A 19,083-nucleotide genomic window follows, 5' to 3' on the forward strand; every position below is an offset into this window, starting at 1 on the left:
ACACGACTGGCAGAGTTTTTGAGTTTAACTCTCGCGATCCTGCAGCCTCCCTGAAGTTTTTCTCCTGATCTAGAAACATCTATAGATCTGAAAGTTTAGATTTTTATTTTGTTACAATGACTTTCATCGTTGTAACAACAAATATAGCTACAAAGACATCTATATCGCTCTTCTTGGTTGCTGGTGTCAGTTAATAATGCAAAATTCTGCATTTTATTCTGTATTTAATTATGTTTATTAAATTCTGTCTGTCATTTGGTTTCTCTTCCCTCTTGTACTTTTGTAGTTTTGGCCATTTTGTACAACAGAACACTTTGTGCTGACTGTTGTTTTGGTCACCACCCTCAGACTGCACAACACCCTGGGTGGTGAGCCCTGTTTCCCATCTGTTTAGTTTGGCTGGATCAGAGGAATGTTTCTTTGAAAATATTTTTTTACTTATCACACACATCTCAGGGTCTTTTGTTCATGCTTTCAAAAGTATGTTAAATATCTATTTTTATTTCTTTTCCAACCATAATTAGGTACATCCTTGCAATATTTTGAATGCACTGTACTTTTTTGGCTTCAGAAACTCAAGTTGTCCTGCATCAAAGAGACAGAAGCAGTTTTTTTTTTCTGAGTGTGGTGTGCATTTATCAATAACTGTCCATGTATGGGAGACGTTTTAATAACAATCTGAGTCATCAAAGATTTCTATCAGCCTGCAGAGGCGACAAACTGTTTTCTGCAAATAATGAGGTGTTAAAAAGAGTTGAGGAGGCTCTGCATTGCATTTCCACAAACACCTTTTCTGTACGCACACACAGCTGCTGCAGACCAGATCCCTGTTTCTAATTCTGGCTCGCATTTTACTTTCCATTCAATTTCACAGACAGCACGAGAGGGAGGAAACTTTTTTAATACTCGTCTATTATGGGACACTCAGCGAGTCGCAATCAATCTCCAAGATGACCTGTCCGCATTATGTGTGCGTTTTTATATGTGTGTGCGTCTGCTAGATTGGATAAAGGAGTAAAATGAGGTTGTAGGAAGAAACATACAATGCTGACACCATAAGTTTGAAAATTGGACGTGGCGAAGTCCATGGCAGGGGGACAAAAGTGAACTTGCTGCTTGCTAATGAGACGGAAAAGTTGGAGCTCCTAATTTCTTAATGGCTGTGAGGTGATTTTCTCTGAAACCGCTCATTGTTATTTGATTCATGTCTGCCTGCTTTTTTGAATATCGATCCCGGAACTGGCGGAGTGACTCATACTCGGCCAAAGAGGCCTGAGTCACCACAGGGAAAGAGAGGGAGCTGGCTCCCGCTCCCAACCCGGTGCCGCTCTGCTTCACGAGCGGCCGGGACCGGAAGAGCCAGCGCCAACATTTGGCCCGAAAACAACTGCGACGCTCAAGGACTTCAGGACTCAGCTATTTTATCTGCCTTATTTTTAGACCCATTAACTGTCATGTCAAGTAAGGGGGATCTTTAATGTTTTGGAGGTGTTTTAAGCGTAAGTGCACACTTTAATGCAGGAGACAAGCTGTGGCGGAGGAGGGTCCAAAGCTATTTTGGGAGATTGGAGAGCAAATTAATTGTGAGCCTGTTAGAAAGTGTTGAGATGGAGTGGACACACAGTAACAATTATTGGCTCAAACTAGCAGTGTCTTCATTAAACTGGAAAATCTGCTTAAAATGTTTTACAATAAGTAAAACTGTATCCTGTGCTGCATAGAAAAGCTTTACTGCAAATTAATTTATCTCATAAACGACTGACAAAGTAAGAAGAAATGCAGTTATTGTGGATTTATTTTCAGCTGTAAATTAATCTGCATTTGGGTTTTCATTTTGAGGGACGTCCTTCCTTCTCCGGGGATGCCAGAGTGATCACCGCTGCTTTTTGTGATCTCTGTGTTCTTAAAATTAAAATATGAGCCTAAACAACATAGAGCCATGCCTCAGATCAACTGCTGATCATTTTTATTTATTGGCTGATCTTAAATTTTCTCAAAAAATCGATTGATTGCTGCTCTGGGAAACATTTATTCTGTGGTATCTTTGATGCGCTGTGTTAGCCAGACATTAGGAAAATGGGTGTGCTCCATTAAGCCCAACAAGGAGAGAACAAAAACAGATCTGCAAACGTCAGAATCTACTTTCCCAAGTCTATTAAACTAAAGCTGACTGCCAGAAGATCATTTTAACTCATTCACAGACAAATTGAGTTGATGTGACTCACTTTTCCTGTAATATTAATTTATTATGATGATCTCTAAAGATTAGGGTGATGGTTGGTTGTCCTTCCAACCTGTAGAAACATGCAGTAAGAATGATTTGATTGCTCCAAGCCAGTAATAAAGATTTTTTTTTACATTGATTATATTGACAAGAATAGCATTATTTTTGCAACATACTAAATTAGGTTAAATTCTGGCTGAGTGAATAAATAAATTGTACAGTACTGATGTTTGCTGCTTATGTGTCTTTAATGTTTCAAATTGTGTGCTTGGTTAGAAGTGAGTTACCCAATGCTAGTTCTGGATTATAGAAGCTGAAATGATGTCTTATAAATGTGAAAAATGGCTTTTGGCTGTTGTATAAAATATGTTCTCATTGTGAGATCATTGTCTTTCCTCTGCCCGGAGCAGTGTCCTTGTGTGATCATCAAATCCAGTTCTTAAGACTTAAGTAAATTGGCAGCTAAGGAGAAAACGCTTGCTGGCATCTTTCTTGGATTAAATCAATGTGCAAAGGTTTTTTTTTTAAAACTCAGCGTTGGCTAATAAAGATTATCTACGTTCTTTGAATCTTTGAAATATTTTATGCATATCTTGTAAAGGATAAACAGCTGGTTATTTTGGTTTGTGTTAGGAAATCTGATAATCTGTCCCAACTGGACAATTGCTTCTGGTTGTTTGATTTATCGTTGCAATGTTTATTCTCCATCAAACTGAGATCACCAGCTGAAGTAAAAAGAAAACTTATGTGTCAAAGTCATAATTACTCTGGCTTTCCTTGAATTATTATTTTTTTTTGTATTTTCACAAATGTGAGAAATAGTGATTTACAAAATGTTCACACCTGAGGAACATTTTTATTTGTGTATGACCATATATGCACTTAGTTAAGGAGGCTCCATGGACACAGAGCAGGGAGAGAAGGAGGAAGATCAAACCATCTCTTACATCGATCATAACGGGCAAGGATCATGTTAGGAATAGGACAGTTTGAGTTTCTTTGCAAAATAAAAACATAACACAAAAAAACAAAACAAAAAAGAAACGGTATGTTACTGTGGCAAAATAAAGAGCTGTAATGAAAAGTTAATGTAAATTCCACTTATTATAAATCAAAGGTGAAGCTCAGTAAATGAGGCTTTAGCCTTGATTTAAATGAATTCAGCAGTTTTTTGGAAGTTTGTTCCAGATTTGAGATTAAAAACTGAAAGCTGTGTTTCCATAATTGCTTCAGAGTAGACGGTCCAACAGTTCAGATCTTTTTCTTTGTAATACTTAAGACTGAAAGAGAAAGTCTGAAGTAATAACATGACAACGGTGAAAGCCCCGTGTGTCGTCTTGGCCTGTCCTTGCCACTAAGGTCTCGATTCTGTCCAGCTTTGAGTTACAGCTAGTCGCAGTTTCTGTCACGGCGCTATAAATGTCCTGCAGAAGCTCTTCCCCTCTGCTCTCCCATTCTTCTTCACAGCATCTCCATCCATCTTCTCCAGTATTTTTTCCCCTCAAACTCACTTAATATCCTGAACCCAATATATCTCTTTCCTTTCTGCCACAAACTCTATCATCCAATAACCATTAAAAACACACTAGTGAGTCACAGCGAGAAACAGTGGGTAAATGGTCTTTTTTTCTCTCTTGGTAACGTACTTGTTTAGAGTGAGTCAGCGCTGTGCATGCTGCTGTGCCATTTTAAATAGTGACAGGACAAGGCATTTTGTATTAATACACACTTCAGGTGGTCCCTCATAGATGCAACTGTTTTTATTTATTTCTGAAAACATCACTATGCAATAGGTTCAGTATTTGTTGAGCATTTTTATTTGAAAGGAAAATAACCTTAAGCTTAAAAGGAAAATGATCGAAGCATCAAATTCACACTCTACCCTTACTTTTCCACTCCTGGTAAAGTTGTTTAATTTTTTATTGCTGAAGCATAATCACATGCAAAACTTTAATTTGAGAACATTTGCTTACAACCGGCATTAAGAAATAGTTTTAACAAAATCACCACTGACACACCGATTTCTATAGAATAATCATTTTATTTCCAATTGTTTGCCTTTTCTTATTTTATTTTTTTAGATTTATCAGTGTTTAATTAGTAATTCTTGAGACTGTAAATATAAAGTAACATCAGTGAGGATGTCTTTTTGTTTGGTGTATGTAAACTTCTGGTTTCAGTTGTATATTAAGTAGTGCTAGGGTTGCAAAATGTAAACCAATTCCTGCAATCTAAAAAAAACCAAACATTTTGTTTCTTCTTTGTTTAAGATGTTTAATGACTTTCTCCAAAAAGCCAAAAGAAATCCAGCATTACTGTTGTCAGACATATTTAGCAATTCAAAAATTTAAATATGCCAACTAGAATACAACACTCAAATATGGAATATAATTTCTATGCAGAAGTGAAAGTTTATCCTCTGATTGTAACACATGCCACTTTGCATCATCACGGACCAAACTTTCCCAGCTTCTTTACACTTTCAATGTTGTTGAACCATGAAGGTTTTGTTTGAAATGTATATAAAGCATTACACACACAACAGCTTTTCCAAGCAAGTGAAAGGATCAAAGATTTTGTTGAGAAAAATGATGAGGTTTGTTTCTGTGCTTGTGCAAGAAACTGAGGAATTATGTTCACTTTGCTGTAACCTTGTGGCTTCATTTGAATATAATATTTCTGAATTTCTTTAATGAGTTCTGTTTTTTTCTCTGTGCATTTTTCTTTCTGATGTTGGCCTTCATGTGTTTCCCCGTCCTTCCCTTCTATTCCCTGCATCCTAATTAAAATCTGCCCCCACCCTCAAACCATACGTTTCTAGAAGCTGCTTCTTGCAGCAGAAGATTTGATGGCTTGTTGTGGTTGACTAATTTGTAGAAGACGTACTTCCTGCTTCTGCCAGTTTAAACAGCAAACATTGGAAAGAGCCTTTATGCAACTAAACATTGTTAACTGGAACTTGGCGCAGTGTTAGGATATCTTCTCTGTTTTGTTTTGTTGACTTTCAAAGTAATATTCTGTTTTGCTAAAGAGATCATTTGCTGCAGACAGCTGGTAAAAGAGACAGGGTAGACTCTAATAGGTAGCATTAGCCTACAGATGAGTCCTCAGCTAAGCCATGTGGTAAGGTAAGGTCATTTCATTTATAAAACACATTTTCAGCGACAAGGCAATTCAAAGTACTTTATATGAATTCAAAAGGAAATACAGACAAAATAACAAACGAAAGGAAAGAGCAAAAGAAAGAGAATCTAATAGTGTTGATCATCCATTCCTGTTCTGAGTTGGTTGGGTAATTTTTCTGGATTCTAAATTTGTTCTAATCTCTGTTCTGGGTTGCTAAAGTACAAGCGAGTAGGTATCGTCTGGACTTTCGAAGTATGTTCTAATTTTGTAAAAGTAATAAGTACTCCACAATTTCTAAGTAGTAATAAAAACTAAATGTTCCTGGATTCTAAGTTTGTCCTAATTTCTTTTCTGGGCAGCAAAAATAGAAGTCTCTCTGCATAACAATATAAAAAAGTGATCTAAAAAGTAAAGTTAAGTAGTCTCTGGGCTTATTATGTTCTAATGAAAGCCTGAGGCGACCAGGCTATCCCTCCTTCAACTTTGGTATTCCAAATCATTTTTGTTTTGTTTTATTATTTAGTGTGCGTCACACCAGATTTAGCTTAAATCTACTTCCAGCTAGCTATTTAGCTAGCTAGCTAGTTCTCACTCCAACCTGCCATCATTTATAAATGAAACATTAAGATACTTGAAGTTCCCTCCTTAAAGCAGAGATTCTCCCTCGTTTTTGGTGCAAACGTGCTTCGATTTGCATTTTTCAGTCACACTTTTTATTGGTAAATGTGAAATTTTTTATGGCTATGCTCAGTAGGGGTTTTACTGTAACAGCAAAGATGGAGCAAATTGTTGGAAATAATAAAAGTACTCAATGAACCCAAGCAGAAAATGACATTGAGGAAGGGCCTCACTGCCTCTACTTTACTTACATCTAGCCGCAGTGGATTTATTAGGCCTAATACTAGAAAAAGCCATTTTGGATTAAAGCCATGGCATCAGCATAACGCCTCTGAGACAACAAAGTAGGTACGAGGCTTCACAGCGACAAACCAACGGACCAGATTCAGCTCTGGTCAAAGCTTGTTCATGAGGAGGAGAACCCATGTAACATTTGTCAGTTTAGCCATAAATGTATATTCAATCACACAAGTTCCAAATATCAGGCCTGCAGTTTATTGAGGGTTAACTGTATTAGCAGCAGAGCAGAGCCGGTAGTTGGGGAATACTCAGCGAGAGTCATGGATCAGGAAGTGATTCCTGCTGTGCTGCAGCAGCAGGTCACCTCTTTGTGACCTTATCTCTCCCAGGAAGCGTGCATCCCTGTGTGGGTTTTACAGGTTTGCATTTTGTTTTTTTTTGTGTGTGTGTATATTAGTTATATAAGAGTGTGACAAATATTTGCATGTGTGTCCAAGTAAGGTGTTAACTCTTCTGCGGGTAGCTTGTATTTTACCCATTGGGTTCTTGGCGTCTCTGAAAGCTGCGTTTAGAGGAAGGGTTTGGCCTCTTACGACTACAGCAGCGATGCTGAAAAGTGGAGCAAACAGCTGGATGTTGGATTTCTAACCTCTGCTGGGATTTGTAGTTTTGATTGGTTGAGCTGATGGGCGAGGAGTCGGCACCGCAGAGCCCTAGCCTGTAAGTACCCACCAACAATGACGACTGTGAGATTCAGACAAAGTGGAGCTTTTATAACCGTCCTCATTCAGATGAGTGGGGTCTTGATGTGTTCAAACATTGAATTATATTAGTTCTCTATTTTCCAGATTATGCAATCATAAGCAAGTCTTCATCTTGAGCTAACATTACTTAAATATGGTGTGGAATGACTCAGATCTGGTTGTTTGCCTTATTTGTCTACTAAAGTGATTTTAAAGATCACTGAGACACAATAAAGATTAGTGAAACAGACTTTGCATGACATGTCAGAAAGCTTGGCTTGAGCTCTGATTTTTGGTCACCTCGGTAATTTTGTTATTAATTTGAAGAGTTGATGCTACGCTCATCTTCCTTTCCTTTTCTCTTTTTCCTCCCATCTGTATTCACTCTCTCCTATCTCCACGGCGTGAAATCCAATTAATCAGCTTACTGTAACGCCACATAAAACCAATACCCCTCCTCCTCCCTTTGAAATATCGATTTGAGGAGTTTCTTGTGCTGGCAACGCGGCCTGTAACAATTTCATACACAGAACTGATTGCATGGAACAGTGATATGAACAGACTATTGGCAAAAATGGTCTTATTCACTCTTCCAGTTATTTGTTGTTGTTGTTTATTCAAATATATTAGCATTTATATTTTATTAAGTTACTCACAGCAGCTCTCAAAAGTGTACACACCCGTTTAAAAATGGAAGGTGTTTGTGAGACCATAATAAATCATTCCAGAACTGACTTTTCAGAAAAATGTACTTATTTCCTGGGCAATTCAACTGAAAAACAAAGTGTACTAAAGGAAATAAAATAAAATAATATTAATAATAATACCACCTTTTGATTTAACCATGCAGGAGAGTGTGTTTTAGTCTGATGAAGACAAGCTTGAGCCCCGTTTCATCCACATGAATTCCCCGCTCAGTATTGTTTTAAACATGCCAAACCAATAGGGGGCAGTGTAGCGCAAAGTTAAAACCTGTCAGCCAATCAGATTGTTTAAAAACAAGAACGTTAATATTAATAAATGGCGACAGGAAGTTAACTCTTAAGTAGCGTGTTAGTATATTAAGTTCGTAAGGCACAATACAATCTCGACGTGGGGTCATGTCTAAGCAAGAATGCGGATAGATTGTTACGCTCCGGACCCTAAATCTTTGTTTTCCCATACACACACTCAAACACAGTTAGGATTTGTTAGAAATAATTGTTTTTGTGATCATAAGGGGAATTTTTGTACGGATTGAAGACCAAAACACCGAAAAGTGCATTTGTTTTCCCAGATATCCGGCTATTTGTGGACTCGGAAGAATGAAAAACAGATTATCATTCACCTTTAAATCGACCCATACGTTAAACACAGCACCATTACTTTATCGAGTGTTTCTGTTTCAGATATAAGTCCTGCAGTCACTTCTAACAATTTTCACGCTTCTATCTTTTTTTTTCTTCCTCCCAGAGGTATCCAGCAGCAGCTCACCAGCTACCGGGACACCGTGGTCCGGCAGGCCACGGCGGCGGCGGGCTCAGCCGTTCATCGGGACGACGCGCCAACCTGCGGCATCTGCCACAAGACCAAGTTTGCGGATGGTTGCGGGAACCTGTGTTCGTACTGCCAGACCAAGTTCTGCGCTCGCTGTGGGGGAAGAGTGTCTCTGCGGTCCAACACGGTGAGAGGAGGATTTGCTTGTGCTGCTTTTAATGAGATCTGAAAGTGGCCACCATGAAAGCTGACTGAAATTTTCGTTTTTCTTGGGAAAGATTGCATGCTTTTCTGTTTCATTGGGATCGCAATTATTTTAACAAAACCTATTATGATTTAAGTGGAAGTTAGATTTAGTGGCATCTGGTGGTGAAGCTGCAGATTACAAGCCCCCATAATAATTAACACTGATGAGGGTCTTGTTAATTTGTAAAGATATTATGGACCTCCATAATATGAAGAGCTCATTCTGATACATGGAAACAGAAACATTTCACAAATACCTATAGAAAGTACACCCTTCTTTACGGCTTACAGTTACTTACAAGGTCCTGGATTACAGGGTGTTCTTATATGTTCACACACTGCTTTTTCATTTTGACTATTTTTTTATTTTATAAAACATGACAGTGAGGGCTGTACAGCTGGTAACACCGTAGCCATGACTCAAGAAGGTCCTGTGTTTGAATTACCCCGTACACAGAGCCGGCCCAAGGCATATGCGGGTTAAGTGGCTGCTAAGTGGCTAAAAACAAAATGCTAGTAAAACGATTTCCATATTTTTATATTTGTTACACAAATTAAAAGGTTAATCTCCTCCTGCTGTTGGCTGCTGCCACTGTTAGCTTAAGATATCAAACTTGTTAACTTGTTACTGTGAGCTTTGTGTGTATCAACTGATGCTATTTTCAAGTAATTAAAATAATTAGTACCGCTCTGTAGTTCAAAATCCAAATATTTTTTCTTTAGATTGCTACTCTTGCAAGGTTAAAATCAACAGCTATAATAACACTGCTATGGTGTAAGCTAATTACAAATGATGCTCATGTTAATAGGCATCTTACATACATAGAGTAGTTTAAGAATGACAAAAAATCCAGTATTGACTGTATTGACCCCAAGTGAAAATCTGTGTTGGGCCCCAGAAAGGCTTTGGCCGGCCCTGGCAGTACATGTATTAGAAACTTAAGATACACACTTATAGTTTTTTTTTATCAGTTGTAAATTGAAGAACAAAAACATTCTGCCTTGGGATATACATATAGAACAAAGTACACAGCGAAAAGGTGAGCAGGTTCATATTTGTCATTGTTTTGTTTTTGGGGCATTGTAAAGACACGCAGCTGTTCACAAAATCAAAATACTGTACATCGGCTCGAGCCTCAGGTGTTGGAGCTCAGGTGGAGGTGATGAGCCGTGGTGGTATGTGTGTCACCGTGGTTAAAATCTACCACATTCAAGAACTGTGTGTGTTTCTGCATGCCTCCACCCATGTGCGAGCTGTGCATGAATCAGTGTGACCCGAGCAAGGCCTGGTAAAGGTTAATTGGGCATTAGGCTGAGCTTTGAGCTGAGGGGGTGGTCTACCACTCTGTCTTGGTCTCCCAGGGGTCCGGAGGTGCCCTATAAGCAACACAGTGGGGTGCGTGTATGTTTGCGTGTGTGTGTGAACAGGAGGCGAGTCTTCTTTTTAAAGAAGTGACGGTCTGTGTCTGGCCCCCTTCCCCACATTACCGGTGTGGCATTTAATGACCTCACACAGGCACAAACACACACATCTAAAAGTACATCCTAATTAGTCGTCGGGAGTGTTTAGCTGCGGGGTTCGGTCAGGGGGAGGAAGCTGCTGCAACAACTGGGAGAGTAAATTTAGCAAACCAACACGCCTACAAGGAAGATAAAACCGTAGACAAGGCAAACTAAGCCTCATCATTCTGAATACAGTCACTAAAAAAAAATTGACTAATTGATCGTCATCATTGTTACCACCTCTACTAAAGCAGAGCATTTGGTGGTTTATAGCAAGCGTCTGTATGTTAATACAACGCCAATTAGTGAAGGTATCAGCAGTGCTACCTATCAATCTGTGAGGGGTCATAAGGTCATTTACAAACTCCTTGAAGTCCCTCACTCTGAATAAGTAAACAGACTCGGATCTCATGGGTAGGTACAATTGGAAGTAATCTATTCCTGTACGCAAGTTATTGTCAGTTGGGCACTCTTCAAATCCGGTTTTTGTGAAAGAATGGAAAAAAAAAAAACTTCAGCACGTGGGTGATGGCAGCATTATGCTGTGGGGATGCTTCTCATTAGCAGGGACAGGGAAGTTGTTCTTAGGAAGATGGATACACCCACACATAATAAATATAAAAAATATAGAAGCTTGTGGCTGTATCATGACAAAATATGTATGAATGGTTTCACAAGCCACCATATTACGCAGTTAATTCCTGGCAGGGGAAGCAAGATTTCTCCATCTTTTTATTTCATTCTTACTTACATTTCTTATTCTCTTTCTTTTCTTTCTACATGCCTGACTTACCGGGCTTCAGGAGGACAAAGTGGTGAGTGCTGTTTTCTCTTTACCTCATGGCTTTTTGACCTGGAACATATTCACTTGTATATTGAAACCCCTTTCCTTTCTTATGTTCATTGACCTCACTACAAGCAATATACTGCAAATGTATCCTTCCAGAAATATTTGATGGGAATACTTGTTTTGTTGCAAAGTATGCTGGTTCCATGATAGGAGCTCAGAGGGGATTTGCTAAACTGCTGTTGCTGTTTGCTAAACTTCAGGTTTGTTATTAGAGAGACTTTCTATGAGAATGTGTCTGCATTCAGGATAAAACCTGAATGGAGAGAAGGCGGCTCTGTGTTTCAGACTCGATGACCGTCATCGTTCTCTCCTTTCTTAACCAAGATGCTCCATTTCCAGTTCAGCTTTTAAAAGCTGAATCCTTTAGCCTCAGAGCGCCACTACAAAGCTTCCTCAGCCTTGACCGTAGCGGCTGCAGAGAGCTCCACGCTCCTGGCTGCAGTCCGTTTGTGTGGACTCTGCTGTTCCAGAGGATTAGGCCGACAGCGCCGTCATCCTCGCTGCAGGGCAGGAGGTCCAGGTGGTTCGGGCAGAATGAGGTCTCCTACACAGTCAGCACTGCTTCATTGATCTGAGACATTGACTCCGATCCGGTGGTTTGCTGTTGCCTCTAATCAATTAACTTCCCTCTTGAGACAGTTTATTTTTTGCAACGAAATCTGACCTTTTGACATTTTAATCATGTTCCTCGCTAATTTCCCTGTGTGAATGCAAGAGGCTAAATGTCACTCATCATTGGCAAACTATTTGTTTTAATGATAACCTGATCCCACAAATCTGAGTAGGTTGAGCTACAGAAATGTCTTTACTGTGCTGGAGAGAGGAAACCCTCTTTCAGTTCTTGGTTTTTAGGTATCAGGACATTTTAAGTTTAATCCAGTGTTTAAAAGGCTCTACAAGGTTGGACTTGCAGTCGATCAAGAACTGTTCTGTATATGAAATGATTCTTTGGGTCAAATGTAGAATCATTTAGCAGGCAGCTGGAGATTGAGCCAAACTGCAGAAAAATCTACAAGAAAACGGCTAAAATCTAAGGTAACAGGCAGCTCTTCTAATTTAATTTTAATTTTACAAACAATTTTATTAGTTGGTGTACTTATTTGTTTATGGGTATCTTTTCCATTTTGTCTTGATGTGAATCTACACTCTTGAGGAAAATACTTGCATAATTGACCTCAACCTGATGGAAAAAGAAATCCCCAGATGTGAAAGGTGTATATTTTTCTCACAGCTGCAGCCTGGTTAAACACGACTATAAGAAAATGACACATTAGGATTATTTGGATACTGTAGTATGATATGGAGCAGTCTACCCAGCAGACATGCTTTTAACACCTTCCTCTACTTCTATGCTTGTGTCAGGTTGAGAACCTTCCTTGGCCTTGGCTGCCTGCCCTAAAATGAGCTGCCAAATGGGCACTTTGATGATTCCTGGCCAGACTTGAACAACAGTGCTGTCCAGGATTGCTTTGTTGTGCTGTACATAGCAGTCCCACTCCCTTGCTGAAGCTTGGTACAACAATCACTGGCTCCAAAAGTGAATAGCTTTGGCAGAACGGGGGGCCTTATGTAGCTCTGGTCGCGTAGCAAGACAGCAAAACAGGTTGATTTACTGTTTGACATGGCTTCATTAAATTACTGCAGGAATGATTAATCTTCCCTTGCAGCACTGCTGAAAAGTTGCTCTGGATGCTTTTTTCACTGCAAACAAACTGAACTCTCAATGGTAATGAAAAATGTTGAGAAACTGAATGAATCTGTGCTAAAAGCAAAGAACGGACTCTCACTCAGTTCTTTAATTTGAGATAGTATTGACATTAATAAATTCAGTTTACTGAATGAAATAATTAATCATAAAACGTACTGATGTAAAGAAGCATGGTTGCTAAAACATCTAGTGTCTGAATCACATAGGTTCTCTGCAGCATGAACTGAATTTGACCTGAACTTAAACTGTTCTGTGAAGCAGAAAGTACCGCTACTAAAAAGTGCCGATTTGACACATTTGACATGAACGTGATGCGAAGGGGTCAAATCTGGCGTCAGCAATCCATTAAATCTTTGAAAAATAAGTGGAATTGTGTTTTATGAAACTACTAGGTGGAGAGTTTAAGCATTAATATCAAGTAAGGGATACATTTTCTCAAACATTTGACAGCAGAATAAAATGTCTATTCCTACACTGATATTTTTCAGCAATAAGTTTTCCATTATCCACTTCTGCTCTGTCTGTAAACGCCTACTTTACAGTATTCCCAGATGTTTAACCCATTCATTTACCACATAGATCTTCTTAACTGGACACCATGCCAATGTAGTGGTTATGTATCCCAACCTTTGCCCCCTGGGGGTCGTTTACGGGGTCAGAGACTCAGTCTGTCATGCTTTCTTCAGCAGGCTCAGAGGAGTGCAGGGCAGGGTTTGACACATTTGATTTGCTGGCATCTGTGGCAAAACTTAGTCTTGAACCATGAGACAAATGAGCAATGAATCCCCAAACATGCTTCTATAGCCTTTATGCTTGTGTAAATGTGTAACTATTGATCAAGGTCCAGAGGGATTAATGGCTTTGTGCCGTTTTGTGTCAGGGCTTTGCACAGCAGAAAGGCTGGGCGATGTGTCATCTGCCGTTAATGCCACACCACTTCATGATTAGTATTGATTGGCAGTCTTGCGAGCTGTATCTGTCTTCACGTCCGTCTCTCATTGACTAGTCTTAAGGGGGTCATCTCTCTCTCTCTCTCTCAGTTGTTGCTGTACAGACCATTTTGAGAGCAACGCACACACAGAAAAGCCCCAGTTTGTGTCTATATGCACAGGAAACAACAGACTGTGGTGCACAGATGGGAGATGTCCACAGTTTTGTTGTCAAATTTACTTTTTTTTCACTTTAGTCTTATGTACAGCATGCAATTACAATGTCAGAATAGTAACTATTACAGTTTTTGCTGTTTTTGTTGGATTTGAGTTTAGTTTTTTCAAGTTCTGATTTCCTGTGATTTTTTTTTAATTAATTTAGGATTTTACTGTTTTTTTGAGCTCACTTTTGGTTATTTACGTATCGTTTCTATAACGTCCTCTCTTAGTTTTTCACATTTGGTTAAAGAGGCTCACCTGATCTTTATCACAGTAATCACCCTCCTCTGTGTTTATACGCCTGGTTTGTGTTGAGACTTTGTCAGATCTTTGTCCATCCTCGTGTCACAAAAGTTTGTTTTCCAAGTTTTTTATTACAAATTCCACTGCAGCTTAAGTAAAATCCTGTCTCCGACGACCACAAGAAAGAGTTGGACTGTCGATATCCAAATAAACTGAGAGCTCAACTTTTGCCTCAGTTATTTCTGTACTTGGACTACACCCTTATTACTGCGGACAATGTTTCCTTTGCTCATTGAAACCAAAACTCTTCAATAAGTGAACAAAGAGAGCTTTTCCATAAATGTCATTCTGGTTAACAGCTGGTGACATGTTCTATTTATAAAAAAAAAAAAAATCTGCAAATACAATTATCACTGTCTATAAATAGGTGTTTTCTTGAGAATGATAAATAGCATTAAAATAAAGGCTGATGAGTTACTTCTGTGTCTGTAAAGAGTCTGTGATATGAAACATTACCACAGAGTTAAGTGGTCCAGTTGCTCACTTCAGCTGTAAATATGACTTCTGAGGTTCGTATGAAAGCTTTGACATGCAGGCCAATGTGTGCCGCTCTTTGTAAGATCAGTATGTCTTGGGTTACTGTACAAAAACAGTCCGCTCGGCTGGGTCCCCTGAGACGCTTCATTTGTGTGTGAGCTCTCTGAAGTTGAGCCTGTGTTGTTGAGTATATATATATTGTGTGTGTGTGTGCTCTGCTTTGAGCGCCGAGCTGCGCTGATATAGTACCTCATTAGCTGCTGTGGGCACTAATCTCCTTTGTGGTAGTTTTTCATCCTTAGTGCAAGATTTATAGATGTTCTCAGTTGCACTTTTCTGCATATCGCTGCTGCCATGCATCACACTCCCATTGGCGGATGCTGCTGTCTGATCCCGCCCCTTTTGAAGTCCCCTTTCATCCTTTGAAACAAGCATTGAATGGTCTCATCTGATAAGCATCAATGCTACAAAACCTTTGTGTCGTAATAGCAATGATAGTGGCTCACGTTGCAACTACACAATATCTGATTATTGTGCTTTAAAAGACTGATTTATCCATATTTTAGCACGCTAATGTAGACTATAGTGAACAGGGGAATTACCATTAGAATGATAAGTGAGAATTAAGGGTTTTGTTTTATTTCAATAAATTGAACATAAACTTTGTTTTGATTTTAACCACAAGAGAATCTAAATAAATTTGTGACTCATGTTAATTAAAAAAAAATAACGGACCTACTTGGAATGTCAAGCCTTGTCCCTAAATGGGTAAAAACTATAAAAACTTTTTTCCTCATCTACACTGCAGAGATTCTACAACTACTTTCTCATTAATTCAGTTAATTATTATCTATAGAAAATTCTCGGACAATCATTTGATTAGACAGACAGTGGCGTCAAGACTAAAGTCACACACCGAGACCTGATGGAACATTGTACATTCCACAATACTGATCCCAATACACATGTACTATTTATGATGGAAATGCATCAGAAGTGACACATATTTCAAAAATGTGAGGGTTTGCTCTTCCAAAACATTTCCTGATTGTCTTGAATTTTCAAAACAATCTCAGTGGCAGCAGATATTTTTAAGACATGTTTTTCTAAAGGTGCTTGTCTGATATGAAGGCCTTATTCATTTCATCAAAAGAGAATTAACTCGTAAGTTCTGTGGCTACAAAGTCACAAATGATCTACTTTTCCTAGAAACAAGACAACCAAACAGACTTCATAAAACGACTCGTGGATTATTAATTTGTATCTCAGAAGCGGTGGGACACAAGTGCACAGTCATGCTCCTCGACTGATACGTTTACGCAGATGGACATGCACAAACGCATGCGGAAGCAGCGGGAAGCAAACACACACTCACACACTCAGGGGTTCGGTGTCCTAGTTTCCATCTGTGGAGAAGCCATTCTCTCTTGCTCACTGTTCTCTCCTTCACTCATAAACTCATCATGCGGTTTGGGGGGAGAGGGCGCGTGTTTTGTCCCGCTGTGGTCATGTGATGCATTGCTCCTGCTGTTAGAGATGTTGAACGTTTGGAAAAAAAGCAGTCATTTGATTTATGGATGGATGTATCATTGCCTATATGCTTATATTTTTTGACAGCATACTTGTTTTTTAGTTTATGTGAAGAAGGAGCTTATATGTTTAAGCAAATGGGTGTGTGTGTGTGTGTGTGTGTGTGTGTGTGTGTGTGTGTGTGTTCTGGCTGTCAAGCAGCTCTCTTTCACCATCAGAGTGTGATCTAATACAAGGATTACCATGAGATTAAGTGAGTCTCTTAAAAAAAAAAGAACAGCTCACTACTCCAAATCTCTGCCTGTTCAGTCACATCACAAAGCTTTCAATAAGGGTAAAAGATATCAGCTCTGGCTTGTATTGTGTTTCCTACTGGATCAGAAAAACTCTACAAATATTATCACGCAGTGCTTTTTAAGCACCAAAGTTCAATCTTCAACTATAGACTCTTCAGCATTGCGGACATCCAAATCACCCTTTTCTTAGTTATTTTTTTATTAGCTATGCATCATATATCTACCTGGCACTCTGTTGCTCATGTCTGTTTTTTTAGCACCTTGAGTCTTAATTCACATCCCACCTTTTAAAGGTTGTGTTTTGCCCACACTTCCTTCGTCAGTGCAGTTTTAGTCAAAATAGGATTTTTTTTTTTTTTTTTTTTTGTCAGAATAAAACTGGGTTTTCAGGGTCTCACGTCAGTCCCAAACCCCATGTGAAACCCCATAAATTGTCTGCAGGATTTTGATCTGATGAGGGTTGAAATTGCTTGTGGACCATTTTCCGCCATAGTTTTTCCTTTCACTTAACCTTCTAAATCACGTGTCAAACCCGTGGATCAAATCCGGCCCACTGTAGGGGAATAAAAAAAACCAAAATTAGGAGAATAAATGACTAATATTAAATTTTAAATAGTTAATCAAGTTTTAAGTAATGCTAAACATTTATTTTAAAACAAGGCTGCTTTTCTCTGCTTAATCCAGCGCCAGTTCTTCACTGTACCATCACAGCCACCAGGTGACAGTAGTCTATCTTAGATCTCCTCATCCCAGTTTGGAAATAAAAGTGAAAAACTCACTTACATTCCAACACAGAAAAGTCTTCTGACGAAAGATTTCTGCTTACTCACCAATTGTGATGGCCAGTTTGGATTGTATCTGCTTGGGAGAAATCTTCAACTTCACAAATGTAATTTTGTTCCAGTTGATAGTTCTCATTTGAAAAATATTAATTTCCAACATTTAAGAAGAAACAAATACACTTAAGTTAGATTTCCAGGGAGATCTGTGATAGATTTTTTTTTCTTTAGTCAGAAATTGCAAATAAAGCAAAAAATGTTCTGCTGAAAATCTGGAATAAAAACCTTTATTTAACTAGATAATGAATCTCATTAAGATCTAACATCTCTTTTTCAGCCTGGCAAGATAGCAGTATCGTTTACAAGTATCAGGATTTACATTCAATCAGAGAAATAGATTAGTTTTGCAAGCATCAATGCATAAAATAATAAAAACATGACAAACACAATCAGTGGCAGTTAACAAAACTCTCTTCTTCAGTTTCTTTCTGCAGTGCTTTGAATTAAGTCACTTTCTCTTGTCAGTTTAGACTTGCTGAAAGTGAAGATTAACATGTTTCTGTGTGAGATTTATATTTGTTTGTAGCCCAAAGCATGTTGATGTGTAACTTTTGCTTCTCCAAACCACCAAAGCCGATAAAAAGAATCTCCAGTTGATTCCTGAAGAATTCCTTCAGTATCCGTAGACTCGCACCGCTCTGTCGGCCTGGCTGCCGTCCACCTTGTTGGTCCGGCTGCAGAAAAATCACAGATTGGTGGATGCTTTCACCAAAGCTATAACGTCCCACATAAGGTGGTGTTTTGCTTTCTTTGTTGAGTGTGTCTATGCGTGTGTGTATGCACATGTTTTCGCTCTCTCCCCGGTGGTGCTGGGGTGTTTGGCAGGATAAATATAGCTGCGTTGGTGTAAAGCTGTTTTCTCCTCGGCTTTTGTAGCTTTAATCAAAAGCAATTTGGAGGAGGGAGAAATGGAAGGGGAAAGCAGGGATGAGAAAGGGAGAAAGAGAGAAATGAGGGATGGAAAGGGAAGAGATGGGGGTGAGCATTTTATTTTACCTCTCTTTAAAGAGTCATCGGGGAGTGTTCAGGAGTAATGAGAACCCTGGTGGCTGCAGGAGTGGGACTGATTCTCCCGTCCTCTGGCTCAGCTTCTCAGTATCTTTATTTCTCACCCAACCTCACATCCTCAGTCCATCTATACTTCCTCACTGACTCAGAACGCTGCACAGATCTCTGAGCCTCAATTTTCCATTTTTTTCAATACGTCCTGATCAGAACAAAGCAGTGATGCACAGGAAGCAGACCTTGCAAAATTCGAAAAGGATAAAGATGTCCCTTGATAAAGTCATGCTTTTTGCACACACAAAACAACATCCTCAAGCTTTACTTTCCAAAACTGCATGGGAAGGAACTACAAAACATTTGGTGGTCACACAACCCAGGCGCCTTTCACTCATTGAGTTGAACATGACTCCAACGTCTACCAAGCCAAACTGAGTCACTAATGATCCCAAAAATAGAAGGACAATTGCTATAGAAGGGCTGAAGAAGAAATAATAATCATTATCCAATGATCAAGCCAAAGTTTGGACCCCAATCTGAATAATCTGGTGAGGTGGGACCTTCAGAGAGATTCGCAGAAACAGCTGTCTACAAACTCAATGAACTGAAGCAGCATCTGAAGAAGTCAGTAACAATATATATCGTGAGAAACGCATCAATAGATAATATGTCCATTACAATATTAATTAATTTCACTGAACTCCAGTCCAGAACTGAACAGCATTCTGGGGGATGTAGGCAGAGGAGCTGCTGA

The 19,083-nt window shown here is 39.1% G+C and overlaps 1 protein-coding gene across 17 annotated transcripts in view; it reads left to right on the forward strand.

Annotated features, from left to right (window-relative positions):
• LOC106949934 (regulating synaptic membrane exocytosis protein 1-like) overlaps positions 1 to 19,083 on the forward strand; it is a 75,075-nt gene that overhangs the window by 21,307 nt on the left and 34,685 nt on the right. For 16 of the 17 annotated variants that reach the window (XM_015036497.1, XM_015036528.1, XM_015036536.1 and 13 more), the window contains exons 3-4: positions 8,404 to 8,614; positions 10,980 to 10,991. In XM_015036497.1, the coding sequence (XP_014891983.1) occupies positions 8,404 to 8,614; positions 10,980 to 10,991 (223 nt within the window). Of the gene's footprint in view, positions 1 to 6,759; positions 6,929 to 8,403; positions 8,615 to 10,979; positions 10,992 to 19,083 lie in introns of those variants that run through there. The other variant, XM_015036603.1, reaches the window with a different exon arrangement.

This window comes from Poecilia latipinna, unplaced genomic scaffold, assembly GCF_001443285.1.
Source record: "Poecilia latipinna isolate Pla-1442-1.1 unplaced genomic scaffold, P_latipinna-1.0 Scaffold23, whole genome shotgun sequence".
NCBI lineage: Eukaryota > Metazoa > Chordata > Actinopteri > Cyprinodontiformes > Poeciliidae > Poecilia > Poecilia latipinna.